The 18,873-nt window shown below is 43.3% G+C and overlaps 1 protein-coding gene across 1 annotated transcript in view; it reads left to right on the forward strand.

Moving 5' to 3' along the window:
• Positions 1–1,875: 1,875 nt before the first annotated feature.
• Positions 1,876–18,873, forward strand: part of LOC125465439 (rab-like protein 6) — a 119,019-nt gene continuing 102,021 nt past the window's right edge. Inside the window, exons 1-3 of the mRNA XM_048558966.2 lie at positions 1,876–2,102; positions 6,169–6,303; positions 14,319–14,366. Of these exons, the coding sequence (XP_048414923.1) occupies positions 1,973–2,102; positions 6,169–6,303; positions 14,319–14,366 (313 nt within the window). The 5' untranslated portion in view covers positions 1,876–1,972. The remainder of the gene's footprint in view (positions 2,103–6,168; positions 6,304–14,318; positions 14,367–18,873) is intronic.

An 18,873-nucleotide genomic window follows, 5' to 3' on the forward strand; every position in this document is an offset into this window, starting at 1 on the left:
TAGCTTCCAGGCCTTTTTTTTGGTGAGTCCACATTATAAAAATGTGTTCATGGTTGTGTGTGTCACTAGCTAGACCAGCATTTATTGCCTATTCTGAACTGCAATTAAGAGTCAACCACATTGCTCTGGAGTGACAGGTAGGCCAAACTAGGAAAGAATGAGAGATTTCCTTCTCCCAATGACTTTTGGGAACCTAACCTTAACAGTAACTTTATTCCTGTATTCCAATGCACTTACAACAAGGACCAACAAGCCACTTACTCTCCTAATCACTTACAGCACTTGCATGTTAACGAAGAATGAGGGATGATCTTATTGAAATACAAAAGGATTTTGAGAGGGCTTGCTTTGGTTGATATTGAGAAGATGTAGATTAGATGGGCTTGAGATTGGTATGACAGGTCAGCACAACATCGAGGGCCGAAGGGCTTGTACTGTGCTGTAATGTTCTATGTTCTATTACGCAGAATATGTGGTCCAGAAACAGACCATTCAGTCCAACCAGTCAACACAGGGGTTAATGCTGTACTTGGCATTCCTCCCATTTTGTCTCATCAAATTTGTTGTAACCATGTCATCACATCCCCATCAAATGTTTATCTAGCTTCCCCTTAAATGCAGACTATTTACTTCAATTCACAGTGGAACTGATTTCTACATTCTTCTCATTCTCATCAGGAATACTGTGTGCAGTTTGGTTCTCTTATTTAAGAAAGACTGTACTTGGGTTTGAATATCGCAAATGTTCATAGATTGGCTCCTGGCCTGAGACATTTGTCTTCAGATGAGAGGCTGAGTGAATTGGTGTTTAGATAAATAAGAGGTGATCTCATTGAGACACACAGGACTCTGAAGGGTTCCCCAACAAGCTGGAGAAGCTAGAATATGGTGGGGCACAGTCCCAGGATTAGGGCCCAATCATTTCAGACTGAGATGAGGTGAAATTACATCTCTGAAAGGGCTGTGAATCTTTTAAATTCTCTCTCAGGTTCTTAGTTCCTTGATGTTGGAGCCGTAGTTAGACAGGGTGATGAAGAAAGCATTTGGTACGATTGCCTTTAAGGATCTATGTATTGTATAGGAGTTGGGAATGTCATGTTTCGGCTATACAGGACATTGGTTAGGCCACATTTAGAATACCGTGTTCAGTTCCGGACATTGGAAAGATGTTGTTAAACTTCAAAGTGTGTGGAAAAGATTTACAAGGATGGTGCCAGGGTTGGAAGATTTGAGCTATAGGGAGAGGCAGAATAGGCTGGGGCTACTTTCCCTGGAGAATCAGAGGCTGAGGTGTACAGCATAGAGGTTTATAAAATTATGAAGGGCATGGATTGGGTGAAAACACAAAGTCTTTTTCTCAGGGTAGGGGCATTCAAAATTAGAGGACATACATTTGAGGTGAGATGGGAAAGATTTAAAATGTAACTAAGGGCCAACTTTTTCACTCAGAGAGTGAAGTGTGTATAATTACAATATTTACAAGGCATCTGGATCCGTACATGAACAGGAACAGTTTAGGGGCTATGGGCCAAATGCTAGCAAATGGGACCACATTAAGACATCCAGTCAGCATGGACGAGTTGGATTGAAAGACTTACGTCCGCGCTGTACAACTCAACAACTATGACTATCCCAGTGGACTGTGAATGCTCCAACATTGAAGTCTGGGCCAGGCAGCATTTGGGGGCTCTCGGGGAATCGAGAGATATGAGGAGCAGGTAGAAAGGTGGCATTCAGCAATGCCAGCCATGATGGTACTGAATGGCGGATGAGGTTCAATGAACTGAGCAGCCTTCCCTTGCCAGGCGATCACATGGTCTCTGTACGAGCGCAGCCGCAGTAAGGGCGGCGTGTCCGCGCAGCCGCAGTGTGCCGGCCTGGAGCCGGACGGTGTGTCGTTGTGGAGGCTGTTTTCTGTCTGTCAGTTCCCCCTGTTCCCGGGGCCTGAGTGCAGGCCGCACCCCGCACAGACATGTTCTCAGCACTGAAGAAGCTGGTGGGCACCGAACAGGCCCCGACCAGGGACAGGATCATCCCCGCCGGGCTACAGAGCATGAACCAGAGCCTGCAGCGGAGGTTCGCCAAAGGAGTGCAGTACAACAGTGAGTGGGGCCGGGGCCGGGGGGAGAGAGATTACAGAGGGGTAGGGGTGGGAGGAGGGTTGAAGGAGGATGAGGCGAGAAGGATTGCAATGGGTTGGGGGGGGGGATGGTCAGAGAGGGGAGGCAGGAGGGTGAGGAGTGTCGTGGGCTGGAGAGGGGAGGCAGAGAGATAGGGGTCAGAGAGAGTGGACAAGGTGAGAGTGCACTGTGATGGTGAGTCGGGCTGAGGGGATGGAGGGTGCAAGCCTGGGGGCGAGGAAAGAGAGTGTAGTCTGACGATGAGTGGAGTAGGAAAGTGGAAGAGGAGGATTAAAGGGGAGAGGAGTTTGGGTGAGACGCAGATAGGGGCAGAGAAATGATCAGAACAGGCTCACAGTGACTGAAACCAGGGTTAGTGAGGCAGGGGAAGGGGAGAGGTGTGTGCTGAGACAGCAGGAGGCAAATCCAAGGTTTGGAAGATGGAGATGATTGGCAGAAGGAACTAGTTCTGACAAGAACAGTGCCTTTGGCCGAACCTGAGGTTTGGAGCTGCTTCTCAGGCCAATGAAATGATACCTGTGTGGGTAATGAGATGCACAACCTGCCCTCATCTAATGCTGTATTAACTGTGAACGCACTAAGGAATTCGCCTCAAAATGAGCATCTGATCTGGTGATGGAATTTCCATATGTCAAGGTTCACATACCTGTCCCCTCACCCATCCTCAACCTCCCGATCTTGTAAGCGCTCTCACATTTGTGCCAGATTCTTTCAGTAATGTCACCGACAAAAGTAAACTTTCCTTCTCCATTCTTCTCAACCTGTCAGCACCCTTGGACGCGGTGACCACCCCATTTCCGTCCAACCCGTCTCAACTGTATTCCAGCTGGGTGGGACTGTTGCAACTCTTTCCATTCTTATCTATCCAATCATAGTAAAAGAATCCTTTGCGCTTATTTCTCATCTTGTTCCTGCATCTTTACCATGGGTGCCTCCCAATGAATTATCATTGACAACTGCTTTCCACACAGATGCTGCTGCTTCCTGGCATCATTTGAAAGCAGTATTAGATTTGGCCTCACCACTGCCCCTTGACTCCATTCGAAAAGGATGGAGCAGGTCATTTGCTGTGTGTCTGGCATCCAGTAGTACATGAGAAATTTTACTCGATTAACACTGGGAGGTCAAAAATCATTGTTGGCTTTGATCCCTGCCACAAACTCCATTCTCAGCTCCCGATTTCATCCATCTGGTGAAATGTCTGAGGCTAAATCAGACTATTCATAGCCATCATCTCAAATTTTATCCCAAAATGTGCTTCCGTACCAATATCCATGCCATGACTAAGACAGCCCATTTGCACTTGCAAAAACTCCACCTTGCTTCTGCTCGAGAACTGCAGAAACCCTTACCTATGACGTTTCTGTCTTTGAACATGATCAAAATGCACTCGAGTTGGCCCTCTGTGAAGAGAGTGCACCCAAACAATGCTTCTCACAGTCTGATCCCCACCTGTCCTGCTCGACCACCTTAGAGTTTGCTGAGCTACCTTAAAAATTGCCCACGTTATTTTCAAAATCTCCATGAAGTCATTCACTCTGTATCTCCATAAACCACCATTTTAACCGTGTGTATTTCCAGTCTAAATTGTCTCTCAAATGGTGGCTTTGAAACTTTTTCCCTGCACCTCTCCATGTCGCTTTCTTCCTATTAAGAGACTTTTGGAAGGCAAGTTGTTGACCTAGCTTTTGATCTAGCCCAGTATAAAACTTGGATAGAATTCTCTGTCACAAAAAACTGTTGAGCCAAGATATTAAAGACTTTCAAGACAGACCTAGTTCTTCGGACTAAAGGGATCAAAGGATAGGGGGAATAGGGTAGAATCGAATGATCAGTGACCAGCTGTGATCAAATGGAATGGCAGAGCAGACTCAAAGTGCTGAATGGACTATTCCTTTTCTATGTTTCAACTGCAGTGCATAAGGAACATGACGTTAATATTGTCCAAGATGAGAGCAATGAGTGCAAACCAAAAAACTGCCACAAAATGTATCAGTGATAATGGGAACTGCAGATGCTGGAGAATCCAAGATAATGAAATGTGAGGCTGGATGAACACAGCAGGCCCAGCAGCATCTCAGGAGCACAAAAGCTGACGTTTCGGGCCTAGACCCCAAAACGTCAGCTTTTGTCCTCCTGAGATGCTGCTGGGCCTGCTGTGTTCATCCAGCCTCACATTTCATTATCTTGCCACAAAATGTATATTTTCGTGGATGCCCAAATTCTGTTATGATCCAAATGCTGCTTAAATGCATGTTTTTGAATACAGGTTTATCACTAACACTGGGGTACAGTACTGGTGGGAATAGTCTGTCTCTATAACACTGGAGTACAGTTCTTGTAGGGGAAGGGACTGTCACTGGCATAGTGTACTGGTGGGGACAAGTCCCTCACTGTCTAACACTGGGCTATTGTACTGTTAGGCACAAATCTGTCACTGTGTAACGTTGGGTTACGATACTCCTGGCGACCAGTCTGTCACTAAGTAACACAGGTGCAGTTCTGCTAAGAGCAGGTCTGTCAACATATAACACGGGTACAGTGCTGGTGGGCGCGTGTCTGTTAGCATATGACACCAGGGTATGGTACAGGCCAGGACCAGTCTATCACTGCAAAACACTGAATACAGTACTGACGGGGCAGTTTGTCACTTTGTAACATGTATGATGTTGGTAGGGACAGGTCCATCTCTCTATAACACTAGGGTACGTTTCTGGTCAGAACGGGTCTGTCACTATATAACACTGGGGTGATGTCCTGTTTGGGACAAACCTGTCCTTGTATTACACTGGTGTGTAATTCTGGTGGGGACAGGTCGGTCACTGTGTAACAGTGGGGTGCAGTGGTAGGGACAGGCCTGTCACTGTAACACGTTTACAGTACAGGAGGGGGGAATAAGTCTCACTGTTTAATACCAGGGTAAGTAATGGTAGGAAAAAGTCTGTGACAGTGTGTAACCACAGTGCAGTGTTGGTTCATTGACTTTTATTTTCTGCTCTTTTGCCTTGGTCTCAAGGCTGAATCTGGCTGCTGCCTCACGCTTCAAGAACTACAATCACCCAGCATTCAGACAATGTGTGCTTGTTGAATGAATGTGCATTGGTCTAAAGGTAATCCATCAGAATGGAATCCACCATCAGAAGGGTGTAGCAGCACAGTAGACCCCTTACTCACATTCACCTGTAACATCTGGGTCGCAGTTATTCCTGTATGAGGCTCTTGCAGGATAGTTGCCACATCTTAGTGCTGACAGGCTAGCATTTGAACTCAATTCTTGAAAAAAAAATTGAGATCATACACTGAAAATTTTTAATTTTGTCAGTTGCCAGCAATCAGCTGAACTTTACCAGAACTCCATCTGTGCTTGGACTCCTTGGGTACAACCTTTCTTTGTGAAATTACCACTAATTTTCTAACACTTTTAAAAAGGATTTCCTTCCTTTTTGACCACTCACTGATCATCTATTTTGTGAGTGGCTATTGGTTTACTTATTATTTGGCCTCTGAGTGTGAATAGGGGAACACAGGATTATTTCCCTTGTGATACATGCTACCTGTTTTAGTGAGGTGTATCCTTATTGGGTGTGGGGGAGAGGGGATGCTGTGAGGTTTTGCAGTGAGTACTGAGCTAAAAGAATTGTTGGAGCGGAATGGTTGAATGTGCCCTGGGAATACTGTGCCTTTCTGTTTTTAGTGGCATTACCTATTTCCTCATCTGGGTTTCTTGCCTCCAGTTTCCTTAACTCCTCTGCTGTCCCCCGTTCTTCACCCCTACCTTTCCGTGATTTTCATCCCCACCGAGTCCTGTCTTTACTCAGGTTTCAGCTGTGTACTTCCACTTCCCACTCCATGATCTCAAAAATGTGCACAATGTGCTGCAAGAGATTCCGAGCACTAAAAGATTCTGCTCTATATTCTCCATTTTAAGGGTCTTGAATATTTTACGGAGTGGTGTATGGGAAAAGGGCCTGCAGCAAAGGAATGAAATTGGTTCTAATACGTTGGAACATTTCTTCTTTACTTTTAGTGAAAATTCTGATTCGAGGTGACAGAAACACAGGAAAGACTACACTTTGGCACAGACTACAGGGCAAGAAGTTTGTGGAGCAGTACATTCCAACACAGGAGATCCAGGTCACCTGCATTCACTGGAGCTACAAGAGTAAGTCTCAAGAGCAACAATTTTTATATTTGAAAAAAATGATTGCTGTCAGTGCTGGAAATACTCAGCAGAGTGCTGTGGGGAGCCTGGTTAGTAATACATTTCAGCTGTGAATCATCTTCTGAGAGTTCTGGGTTTGAATCATTTGTGTTTACGGGGAGTGAAATTGGAGCCAGGGAGGCAGAATAAACTCATGCAGTGATGACGTGGCTTTCTCAGGTGCTGATGGAGATCAAACAGCAGCTTCTGATATCACTGTCATTGGTGTTATGTACAAAAGAGCCTCTTCTCCGCCTTAGTGTGATCATATGTTGCTGAGCACAGTGCATCAGTGTGAACACTGAGGAAATTTCCTTGTCCATTCTGCCCATCAAACACTTTCAAGACAAGACAGCACAAAGCTAGATGCAGATTAAAACCTCCTCTATGCTGACCAAACAGACTTAGAAATTTACAAAGCCGGAGTAGGCCATTCAGTCCTTCAAACCTGTTCCACCATTCTGCATGATCGTGACTGATCGTTGAACTCAGTGTCCAGTTTCCCCCTATCTCGCCACACTCTTTGATCCCTTCAGCTCCAAGAGCTATACCCAACTCTTTCCTGAAAATATACATTGTTTAGACCTCAGCCGCTTTCTATGGCTGGAAATTCCACATGCTTGACACTGAGTAAATTTTTCGTCATCTCAGTCCTAAAATGGCCTACCTGTAAACTTAAACAGTCACTCTTGGTTTTGGAATCCCCAGTCATTGGGAACATCCTTCTTGCGCTTATCCTGAATGAATTACCTGTTGAATTTTACAAGCTTCTATGAAATCTCTCCTCACACTTCTAAATTCCAGTGAATATAACCCTAAGTGGCACAGTCTCTCTCCGTATATCAGTCATGCCAGTCCAGGAATCAATCTGGTAAACCTTTGCTGCACTCCCTCAATAGCCAGAGCATCTTTTCTTCAGACAAGGAAATTCAAAACCGCACACGCTACAACGTATGTGGTCTTACCAAGGCCCTGTGCAATTGCAGTAAGGTATTCCTGATCCTGTGTCGAATCTTGTCGCTATGAAGGCCAATGTGACCGTTTGGAGTCAGTCCTACAGCACAGACACAGGCCCAGACTGATCCATCCATGCTAACCCCATTTCCCTGCACTCGGCCCATATCCTTCTAAACCTTTCCTATCTGTGTGTTCATGCAAATTCCTTCTAAATTTTGTTAATGTACCTGCCTCAACTATTGGCAGTTCATTCCGTATGCGTATTACCCTTGATATAAAAAAATGTTGCCCCTCACTTTCCCATGTATTCTTTCCTGTCGCACCTTAAACTGATGCCCTCTAGTCCTTGATTCCCCAACTCTTGGGGGGGGGAAAGACTGTGTGCGTTCAACTTGTCCATGTCTTTCATGATCTTACACACTTCAGTAAGATCTCCCTCAGTCTCCTGTGCTCTAAATTGAAAAGACCTAGCTTGTCCAACCTTTCTCTGTAACTCAATCCCTCGAGTGTTGGCAACATCCTTGTAAATTTCTTCTGCATTCTTTCTAGTTACATCCTTCCTATTAGCAAGGTGACCAAAACTAACCACAATACTCCAAGTGCGGCCTCACTGCATCCTCTACAACTACAGCATAACTTCCCAACTTCTGTACTCGGCACCCTAATTGGTGAAGGCCAGTGTGCCAAAGGCTGCCTTCACTGCTCTGTCTACCTGTGACTCCACTTTGCACCTGAACTCCAAGGACCTTTCTTCCACTACACTCCTTAAGGCCCTATCATTCCCCATAAAACTCCTGCTGTGGTTCGACTTTCCAAAATACTGCACCTTACACTTAGCTGTATTAAACTCCATTTGCTATTTCTCAGCCCACTTCCCCAGCTGATCAAGATCCTGCTGCAGTTTCTGATAACCTTCCTCACTGTCCATGATACCACCTATTTTAGTGTCATCCGTAAAATTACTAATCATGCCTTGTGCGTTCTCATCCAGATCATTGATATAGATAACAACAGCAATGGGCCCAGCACCATCCCCGAGGCACACCACAAGTCACAGGCTTCAAGTCCGACAAGCATCCTTCCACTGTTCCCCTCTGCGTTCTATCATCAAGCCAATTGTGTATCCGATTTGCCAGCTGTCCCTAAATTCTGTGCGATCTAACCTTCCAGAGCAGCCTGCCGTGTGGAATATTATCGAAGGCCTTACTGAAATCCATATTGACTACATACTGTGCCCTGCCCTCCTCAACCTTCCTGGTCACTTCTTCAAAGAACTCTAACAATTTGTGAGGCATGATCTCCCAAGCACAAAGCCACGCTGACGACTTCTTCACTGTCAGATGCACATGCAAGTGTGTAAGTGACTGCTGGGCAAAGACACCCAGGCCTCATTGCACATTCCCCCCTCTCAATTTATAGTAATTCATATGGTGATCCACCTTCCTGTTTTTGCTCCCAAAGCAGATAACTTCACATTTATCCATATTATACTGCATCTTCCATACATTTGTACACGTGGCTTGTCTGGATCACACTGAAGCATCTCTACTTCCTCCTCACAACTCACCCTCCCACTCAACTTAGTGTCATCTGTAAATTTGGAGATATTACATTTAGTTCCCTTGCCCAAATCTATACGTGTATGTATATACTGATCCCTGAAGTACCTCACTATTCTATTCAGAGCATAACCCATTTATTGCTACTTTTTTTTGTTTCCTGTCTGCCAGCCAGTTTTCTGCCTATCTCAGTATACTGCCTGTGTGCTTTAATATTTTACGTTAATCTCTTATGTGGGACTTTGGTGAAAGCCTTACAGTCCAAATAAACCACTTCCACTGGCTCCCTCCTTAGCAGCTCCACGAGTTACATCCTTGAAGAATTCCATTGGACTTTTCAAGAATGATTTCCTTTTTCTAAATCCTTGCTCATTCTATTCAATCCTATCATGGTTTTTCAAGTGCTCTGCTATTAAATTTTTTACAATAAACACTAATATTTCCCCACTACAGTTGTCGGGCTGACTGTCCTTTAATTCCTTGTTTTGTCTCCTCAGCTTTTAAATTAGCTCCAAAAACAGTAATTGCTGGAGACTCTCAGCAGATCTGGCAGCAAATGTAGTGTCATTTGCCAGCATTTGGCTTATATCCCTCTAAACCCTTCCTATTCATGTATGAATCCAGATGCCTTTAAAATATTGTAATTGTACCAACTACCACCACCTTTAAAAGTGTGAAGTGATTCAAATTCAACCTTCTGAAATGAGTGCAGAATACAGCGTCGAGGAACAGAGGGACCTTGGGGTCCACGTCCATAGATCCCTCAAAGTTGCGACCCAAGTTGATAGGGTTGTAAAGAACGCGTATGTTGCGTTGGCTTTCATTGCTAGGAGAGTTAAGTTTAAGAGCTGTAAGGTTATGCTGCAGCTGTCTAAAACTCTGGTTAGACCACAATTGGAATATTGTGTTCAGTTCTAGTCACCTCATTTCAGGAAAGATGTAGATGCTTTAGAGAGAGGGCAGAGGAGATTTACCAGGTTACTGCCTGGACTGGAGGGCAAGTCTTATGAGGAAAGGTTGAAGGAGCTCGGGCTTTTTTCATTGGAGCAAAGAAGGATGAAAGGCGACTTGATAGAGGCTTACAAGATGATGAGAGGCAAAGGTAGAGTGGATAGTCAGAGACCTTTTCCCAGGGCAGAAATGACTGTTACGAGGGGGCATAATTTTAAGGTGATTGGAGGAAGATATGGGGCAATATCAGAGGTCTGTTCTTTACACAGAGAGTGGTGGGCATGTGAAATGCGCTAAGGGCAGTGGTGGTGGAGTCAGATATTTTAGAGACTTTTAAGCGACTCTTGGATAGGCATTTGGAGGATAGTAAAATGTAGGGTATGCAGGGTAGATTGACCTTAGTAGAATAATAGGCCCGCACAATATCGTGGGCCAAAGAGCCTGTGCCGTGCTGTACTGTTCTATGTTCTATCTTTGGAGAGAAAGCAGAGTTAACATTTCAATCACCAACATTCTTTTTAGAGCTACTTTAGAAGAAATGTCACTGGACTTTGAAAAGTTAACTCTGCTTTTTCCCCACAGATGCTATCAGACCTCCTGCATTTCTCAAGCTGTTTCTGACCTTTTGTCAGGTTTTCACCACCAGCAATCTTTGTGATATTTTAGGGTTACATTAGCTACCCTTCAGTATCCCAGAGTGTTATAGAATCTCGGAATATGACAATTACTGTTTCTAGGGCTACTTCCTTAAGTACTCTGGGATGTTGATCGTCAAACCTGGGGATTTATCAGCCTTCAATCCCATTAATTTCCACAATATCATTTCCCTACTAACTGATTTCCTTCATTTCCTCCCTCTTAGTGAGCCCTGTGTTTTCCACCATTTCTGGAATGTTATTTGTGGACACGACCAAAATGTGTATTTAGTTGTTCAGCCATTTTTTTCCCCCATTATAAATTCCCCTGTTTTTGGATGTAAGGGACCTACTTTTGTCTTCACAATTTTTCTGTTCCCATACCTATAGAAACTTTCACAGTTTCCTGCAAGCTTGCTCTTGTACTCCATTTTCCCTTTTCTTTTAAATCAATCCCTTTGCCCTCCATTCCTGAATTCTAAACCGTTCTCACACCCAGGGCAGGTGCAGTGTGGGGTTAGAGTAAAGATCGTAATTCTTGTGAATCAAAGGGTGGTGACTGAAAGGTGCTCAAGCTGTGACTAACTCACTACGCCTTTCAAGTTATCCCTTGCTTGGCTTCTAGTACGTAACCTCTGTTGTTAAATATGCAGTTACAGGAAATGATTAGTCATGAAAATTCATTCTAAATGTTTTGCCTTGCCGTCTTCGCTTTCAATAAAATAGTTCATTTTCATTAGTCTAATGCAAACACAGTTCACTTCAATTGAAATAGTGTTGTTCAGATACTTTACAATTCGTGCTTAGAGATTGATCAGCCAAATGCTCCATAGGCAGACCATTTCTGGAAGTAATAATTTGAGTAAGCAGCCTTCAGTGCCAGATATCACTGTTTAATTGCTGACAGTATTGCATTTAATGGAAATGAACTGACAGAACCCAGTGCCAATCTTATCTCCTGACCGTCCGTGCCAGCAGTCCTGTGTCATCTGTTAAATGCCGAGTTGCTTTAAAACTGAGCAACTCCACCCCACCCCACCCCACCCCACCCCAGTGTTGTTCTTCCTGTTCTCAAACTTTAAAGATTGGATTGCACTCCCCAATTAAATGACCATGTTTTTAATTAATGTTTGAATTGGTTAAATGTCACAGGACAGTCACTCCTGCCCTCAGGGCCCTGAACTGGTCGAGGGAGCATCAGCATCCCAATCTGAAAAGCAGTCCTGCTTGCAAAAGAAATGATCAGTGTGTAGAATTCAGCTGGACTGTTAATTTTGAGAGCAGTGTTACTGTGCAGTTGCTGAGCCCATGAATGCTGATTGTTGTGCAGGATTACTTTAGTACGGCATTCCATCCACTGCTACCAATGTTTACAATCTGAGCTACCTATTTAACGGAAGCAAATCACTTCACTCACTTAAACTGATGCCCACAACCAGAATCACCTTTTGACCTTTCAGGTAAAAATGTCAATTCTGTTGTGTACCCATTGTACTACCATGGCCTGATCTTCACTTCTCACCCTCGGCCTCGTGAAGGTCTGAGGACCAGCTCTGTTCTCATCCAATTGATGTTTGCCTCTTCGTATTTAGAAATTTAACCTTGTCTATTTTTTGTTTTTCTCCATTACCTGTTTAAACTTTCAATAATTCGTAACTAGGTTTTCTTGAGCAAACACTTGGTCCATTTGTCACACCTCATCCAGCTATGCCTCCTCCCTATTTGGACCCCAAGCAGTCAAGAAATTTATCCCCTTCCTTCCTTTCACTGTAACATTATTCCAGTATTTTGAGTTATTACAGACCATGATATCTCCACTTTGTAGTTCTTGCACATTCCCATGATTTCTACACTGATTTGCTCCTCTACCTTCTGATTCAGAGGACCACAGAATATCTTCATTTGTATCTTTTTATTTCTCAGGTCCACCTAATGGATTCTATCCTTAACTCCAAGACCATGCCTCTTTCCAACACTGTAATAACTTGCCTAATCTGTGCAGCCAACGTATTTCCCTTTTTGTTCCTTTTCTCTTCTGAATGCTTTGTATCCTTGAAAATTAACTGTTCCTTATTTGCTATTCCATTGTATTCTGCTTCTAGCTTTTGGTGGCACGGTGGGTCAGTGGTTAGCACTGCAGCCTCACAGGACCAGGGACCCAGGTTTGATTCCACCCTCAGGGTCTGTGTGGAATTTGCACATTCTCCCTGCGTCTGCGTGGGTTTCCTCCAGGTGCTCTGGTTTCCTCCCACAGTCCAAAGATGTGCAGGCCAGGTGGATCGGCCATGCTAAATTCCCCATAGTGTTCAGGCGTGTGTGGGTTATAGGGGGATGGGTCTGGGTGGGATGCTTCAAGGGGCGGTGTGGACTTGTTGGGCCGAAGGTCCTGTTCCCACACTGTAGGGAATCTAATCTAATCTAGCTCATCAACATTATTCTCACACTCTATGCATTTACAGACATGTGCTGTAAACCTGTCCTTATAAACAACTGGTGTTACCTTGATCTGCTTCTATCTAATATGGGATGACTACCTTCTCTAGTGTAATCCAAAACATGTGCATTTGATACATCTAAAGGCTGATGCCTGATTTGCTGCCAATCTAATCTAGACCAGGGGTTCCTTCACTGTAGCTCTTGACCCTCAATGGAGATCTGAATTCCAAGGCAGCAACAGTAGCCGTGGTTCTAAGATTGAATTCCAGTAACTGCAAAGATCCTTTAATAGTCAGTGTTGTCAATCTGTTATATAGCACAGAAGCAAGCTCTTTGGTCCAACTTGTCCACACCTACCAGATATTTTAATCAGTCCTAGTCCTATTTGCCAGCATTCTTATTGTTAGACGTGGCTTAATTTGTGAGGCTTGATTACTGCTGTTATCATAGGCTTTTTTAAAATAAAAAAAGTGGCTCCTAAGCTGTCTTCAAGGTGAATCCACTTTAGCCCCAGTCTTGATGAGGTGCAACTCCATTTTAAATAGGAGTCTCCTGTCCTAATGTCTCCAGCCCCAAAGGCCTGCCTCCTGCATCAAGCTTTAAGCTACAACTTATGCTCCCTATCTTCTGATTTCTACTCTGGCTAGGGTGTGGCACTGGGGGCAATCCATAGACCTCTACCTGTAAGGTCCCACTCTTGACCTCCTCCCTACCTCCTGAATAGCTGTCCCTAGCACCTCAATACCTGCCTGCCATATGTCATTGACACTGATGTACTGTAATGTATTGCTCATTCTCCCCTTCAGAATATTCTACATCCTGTCGGTGACATTCTTCACCCTGACAGCAGGGAATTTGTGCACAGTGCAGGACTCAGAATGGTTACAGATGATATTCTCATGTCCTAGCTGTGCAGTCTCCTATAATGACTCAGTTTTTTCACTTTGTTGCTACTTTGTTCAGTCCCATGTCCATTGGTGTGATGTTCTAGACCGAAGGACTGAACTCCTTCAAGGTGTTGTCACTCCATGTTCCTACTTCTTTGATTACCAGCATACCACCCTGACCTGTCACTGTTTGTGTGACCACCTCCAGTAACGTGACCCAGGGAACATTCATCCTCCCTAATGCTGAGCAGTGACTTTAGTTGCTCCTTATGCTCAGTAATCCTGAGTTGAAACTCAAGCAGCTGGAGACACTTCTTTCACAAGTGATTATAGGCACTGAAGTGTGCTGAAATTCAGTGTGTGGGGAAGTTGCAAGCAGTGGATCTCTGATTCATGATCTGAAGTGTTCTTCCAATAGGTGTAAATTTCTACTCTGACACTCAGCTCACTGCCTTTTTAAATCACTGCCTGGTGTTTCAAGAAATTTAAATGGAGCTGAAATTTCCATTTGCTTCTCTGCTATTTGCAAATAATTTTGTGTTATTTTTCAGCAACAGATGACATTGTGAAAGTGGAGGTGTGGGATATAGTGGATAAAGGTAGGTGCTCTTTTCAACTCCTAACCGTTAAAAATCTGTTTTGTTTACCTCCAAAGTGTAGATTTTTGATGAGTGTAATTATCCTTTCAAGGTCATTTGGATGGAGCAGAATGTCACAGTGGACCACTGTGGAGTTGTGTATCTCATTATTCCTGCCTCGTATTGTTTCCATGTCCCAATCCTTCTTTGTATCTCAGGTTGACAATTCCTGTGGTAAAATCTTGTTTGCACAGTACTGTGTTGCCTGTTTGTGTTCACGACGAGGATGCAGTATAGAATATTGTAGCACAAAGGAGGCCCTTTGGCTCATTATGTCTGTGCAAACTTTAATTTGTCCCATGCTGATGCTCTTTCTCCATATCCCTGCACATTGTTTCCTTTGGTGCATACTCTTCCATACCTCCATCATTCTTTCAGGCTGTGCATTCCATATCAAAGCAACTTGCCATGTAAAAATACTGCTCATGGTGCCCCCTCTGTTTTGTTATTCAGTTTACTTCGATCTGGCTCCTTCATTGACCAACTCTGATTCTTTCTTTACTCTATGAAAACCCCTCATTATTTTGAGCACCTCTGTTAAATCTGCTGTTGACATTTTGATGGGAGTTTTGATGGATTTTTCTGTCCTTATGATGGAAGGAAGGTCGTTGATGAAGTACCTGAAGATGGTTGGGCCTAGGACATTTCCCTGAGGATCTTCTTCAGTGATGTCCTGGAGCTGAGATGACTGACTTCCAGCATCCACAGCCATCTAGTCCTTTGCAACGGTTCAATTTCAAGCAGTAGCGTGTTTTCCTCCTGATTCCCATTGACTCAAGATTCTTGAGGACACGCTCAGTCAAATACAGCCTTGATGTCACCTCATGTCTGGAATTCGACTGTGTTGTCCATGTTTGGACCAAAGTCTCAATTTTTAAAAAATCACTTGAGGGATATGTGCATTGCTGGCAAGGGGAACGTGACAGTGAGCTAGAGGTCTGGAAGTCACCTGAGGTCAGGAGCTTAGTGGCCCTTGTGGAATTCAAACTAAGCATCAGCTCTCTGAATTCCCTCCCTAACAGCATCTGTGTCTACCCACAGCACATGGTCTACAGTCGCTCAAGAAAGCAGTGCACCATGACCTCCTTGAGGGCAGCTAGGGATGGGCAAAAAATTCTAGTTCCGGCCACTGGCATGCACATTCCATTAGAGAATTTTTTCTTTAAACTGAGCAGGTTATTGTTAAGCACCCACACCCCCAACTTTTTCAGATTTTAACTTTAGAAATGATACTCAATAATTGTGTAGTTGTATTAAGTTGATTAACAAACTAAACTAATTAATTGTGCAACCCTTACCTTCCTAGCTTAAACTGCTGCCCAAGGGCAAGAATCATAACACTCACCAATCAATGATTTGGATAACACAGTGTGGAGTTGGAGGTACACAGCAGGCCAGGCAGGAAAGAGGAGCAGGCAAGCTGACGTTTCGGGTTGGAACCCTTCTTCGGAAATAATTTACCTGCTTACCTCGTTAATGCTGGTGAACATCAAATCTCAGCACTTGCCTTGTCTCGTTTCCTTTCTCTCGTCTTAAGAAAGATCGGGACAACACCTCTTCCCTGACTGATTCTTTAAATTTTTCACCTCACTGAATTCAGCTTGCCACTTAAATGTATTACGTATTACTTTATTGACATGGGCTTTGAACTATTCACTAGAGCTGTTCTGGAATCTCAGGACTTCCAGAATATGTAAGCCTAAGATGCTAGTTGACAAGTTGAGGGGATTTGTTGTCACTTAGTGTCATCAACTTCTCCAGAATTGCTTCAATTTTATTAATTTCTTTAAGTTCCTCTTCTTGCTTGGTCTGACATTGCCCATTATTTCTGTACTGCTTTTTACAAAGTTAAAAGCACAGTTTTTTGCCTTTTGTAAGTTTACATAGTGCCTGAGTTATCCTGCTAACCCTTTCCTATTTGCTATTTCTGCAGGAAGGTTTGCAGCCTGTTACGTTGTTGCTCATCTGTACTTGTATTTATAGAGTCCGTACAGTGTGGAAGCGAGCCATTTGGTCCATCGAGTCCATACCAACACTCCAAAGAGTATCTGATCCAGACCTAACCCCTATTCTACCCCTGTAACCCTACGTTTCCTGCGGCTAATTGATGTAACCTGCATACCTTTAGACGGTGGGAAGAAACCCATGCAGACACTGGGACAGTGTGCATATCCGCACAGACAGTTGCTATTGCTGTGTCCTGGCCACTTTCTCCTCCTTTGCTTGAATTCTAAAATCCTCCCATTCCTCAGGCTTGATAGACACCAGAGGTTAAATGTTGCTTCGACTGAGTCCAGGCATGTGCTCCTCTAGTCATGGTTTTATTCCAACTTTCTCATCTCAAAATTCCAACATGTGATTCCTTGTTTTCCCCATATATATGCCCAGTTCTTACCCAATCATCCCTCAGCTAACATACAACTATCAGTTGTTCCTTGGTTCTACATGGTCTCAGATATCCCTGCTGGACTGGATGATAAGGAGGCTTACTGTGCTTTAATAAAGCAAGCTTTCTTTGACCTAATGATGTTTTTAACTTCTCCGGTCAGCACAAATCAGGTTTAAGTTTTCTGTGGGAATTTTGTGCCTTAAATGTGCATTGTAAATAGTAAGGTATGGTAAAGTCACTCTAGGCTTATCAGACCATAGGGTTGCTGTCTCATTAGATAGCTGGGGATAGTTTAACCTGAGAGTCAGCACGCATCAGGTGAGGGTTGTGGTTGAAAAGGAGAGTCTTTCATAGTAACCTCGGCCGATGTGGAAGTTGAGCCCACATTGTTGGTGTTATTTTGCATCGCAAACCAATGTCCGGCTAACTGAACTAACAAGCCCTGATTATCAGTCATGCAATTGTTATTTAAATGCTTTGCAGCTTGTCTGCCTACCTATCTTTTAATGTAGTTTCCTAATCAAAACTGGTATGAAAAGCAAATTATAGTCACTCTTCCCAAGAGACGACTTCACTGCAACTTATCAGATGACCCATTAGATAATACTTGATCCAAAGTAACATTTTCTTAAGATTGGGAACTCAGCATTCTAATCTAGAAAACTATCTTGTAGATTGGCCCCTGTGCTGCTACTGCAAATTTAATTTGCTGAGTTTGAGTGAGGATTAAAGTCTGCCATGATAATCTTTGGCATTTATTTCCTGACTTATACTCTGTTCTAGACTACACCTACCATCAGGAGGACTCCCAACAACTCCACAGACTGTTTTGTACCTTTACTATATTTCTGCTCCATACAAATTGATTCAACACCTTGAATTCTACAACTAAGTTGCCTCTCCTACTGTTTTTACCCAGTCGTATATTATTCGGACTATGCCTTCACCCTGTACCTTTGTCACATCTCTAAAAGTTGCACAGAGGAAATCCACTCTAACGTGTTTGAATACACTGTTAATTTGCTTAGAGAGTGTAGCTTTTCTTGGCTGTCAAAAGCAGTAAATCTTCATTTAAATCTCGGTTTAGACAGTTAAAAACTAGTTTTTGTTTTAATTAACTTGACTCAACTACAACATTGCTTCAGTTCTTGCACCTCATTCTCTGTTACTTCCACAATATGTCCTGCATTGTTTAGTTTCCAACTTTAGCCATTGTGAAATTATGTACCTGAAATGATTATTAGATCATACCTATTAATATAAATCTGTGCTAATAATTTCTTAGTTTGAATTATGTTGCATTTTGACAGAATTTTTAACTTTAATGTTTTCTAATTCTCTGCGACATCTCCTAAGTGACTAAGCATAAAGCATGTTGAGATGAAATCTTAAATGTGTTGTATCTTGTTAGGTGAAACCCCATTAAGTACATTGATCTGTATGTAAGTTTAACTTTTTTTTTCATTTCTTGATCCCTTTGTCATTATTTTCTACTTTTGGTTCTCTTCAGGTCAGACAGTTCTCCTCCCTGGTACATCAGGTGAGAGCTGGTCTGACTCAAGCTGTTTCTATTTGATGACTGGATTTGTGCTTCCCTGTTTTTGCAAGTGAGAGAACACAGTGAAATTAACATTGTCTGCTTTTGCTGGCTAAAGTGCATTGTATTGTACTAAATAATGAGCCTTGATTGTGCTGGGGTGGACAGTTTAATATTTTACTTATTATTCCCACTGCTTTTAATTGGTGGGGAGGGTGGGGTCTATAGGCACTGCCTTCCACTGATGTTCTATCTTGCAGGATTTCCAGTTTCTGATGCCCTGCAAGTGAATGGTGTGTCGGCAGAGGGTAGGAAGTGTTGAAGTAATCAAAATCCATCAGTACAGTAGCATTTTAATCTAGTCACTGCATTATTTCTGAACTTTAAAATCAATTAGTGAGAGTAGATTATTGCTGCTTTTCATGAATTGTTTTGATCTCCCGTACTTAGTGTCCAGTATGCAGTTATCCAAATACATAATTTGATGTTGAAGCATAAACAAAGAAACTGGCAGAATAAAGTTCCCGGATTCAAAGGCTATG

This window comes from Stegostoma tigrinum, chromosome 29 (assembly GCF_030684315.1).
Source record: "Stegostoma tigrinum isolate sSteTig4 chromosome 29, sSteTig4.hap1, whole genome shotgun sequence".
NCBI lineage: Eukaryota > Metazoa > Chordata > Chondrichthyes > Orectolobiformes > Stegostomatidae > Stegostoma > Stegostoma tigrinum.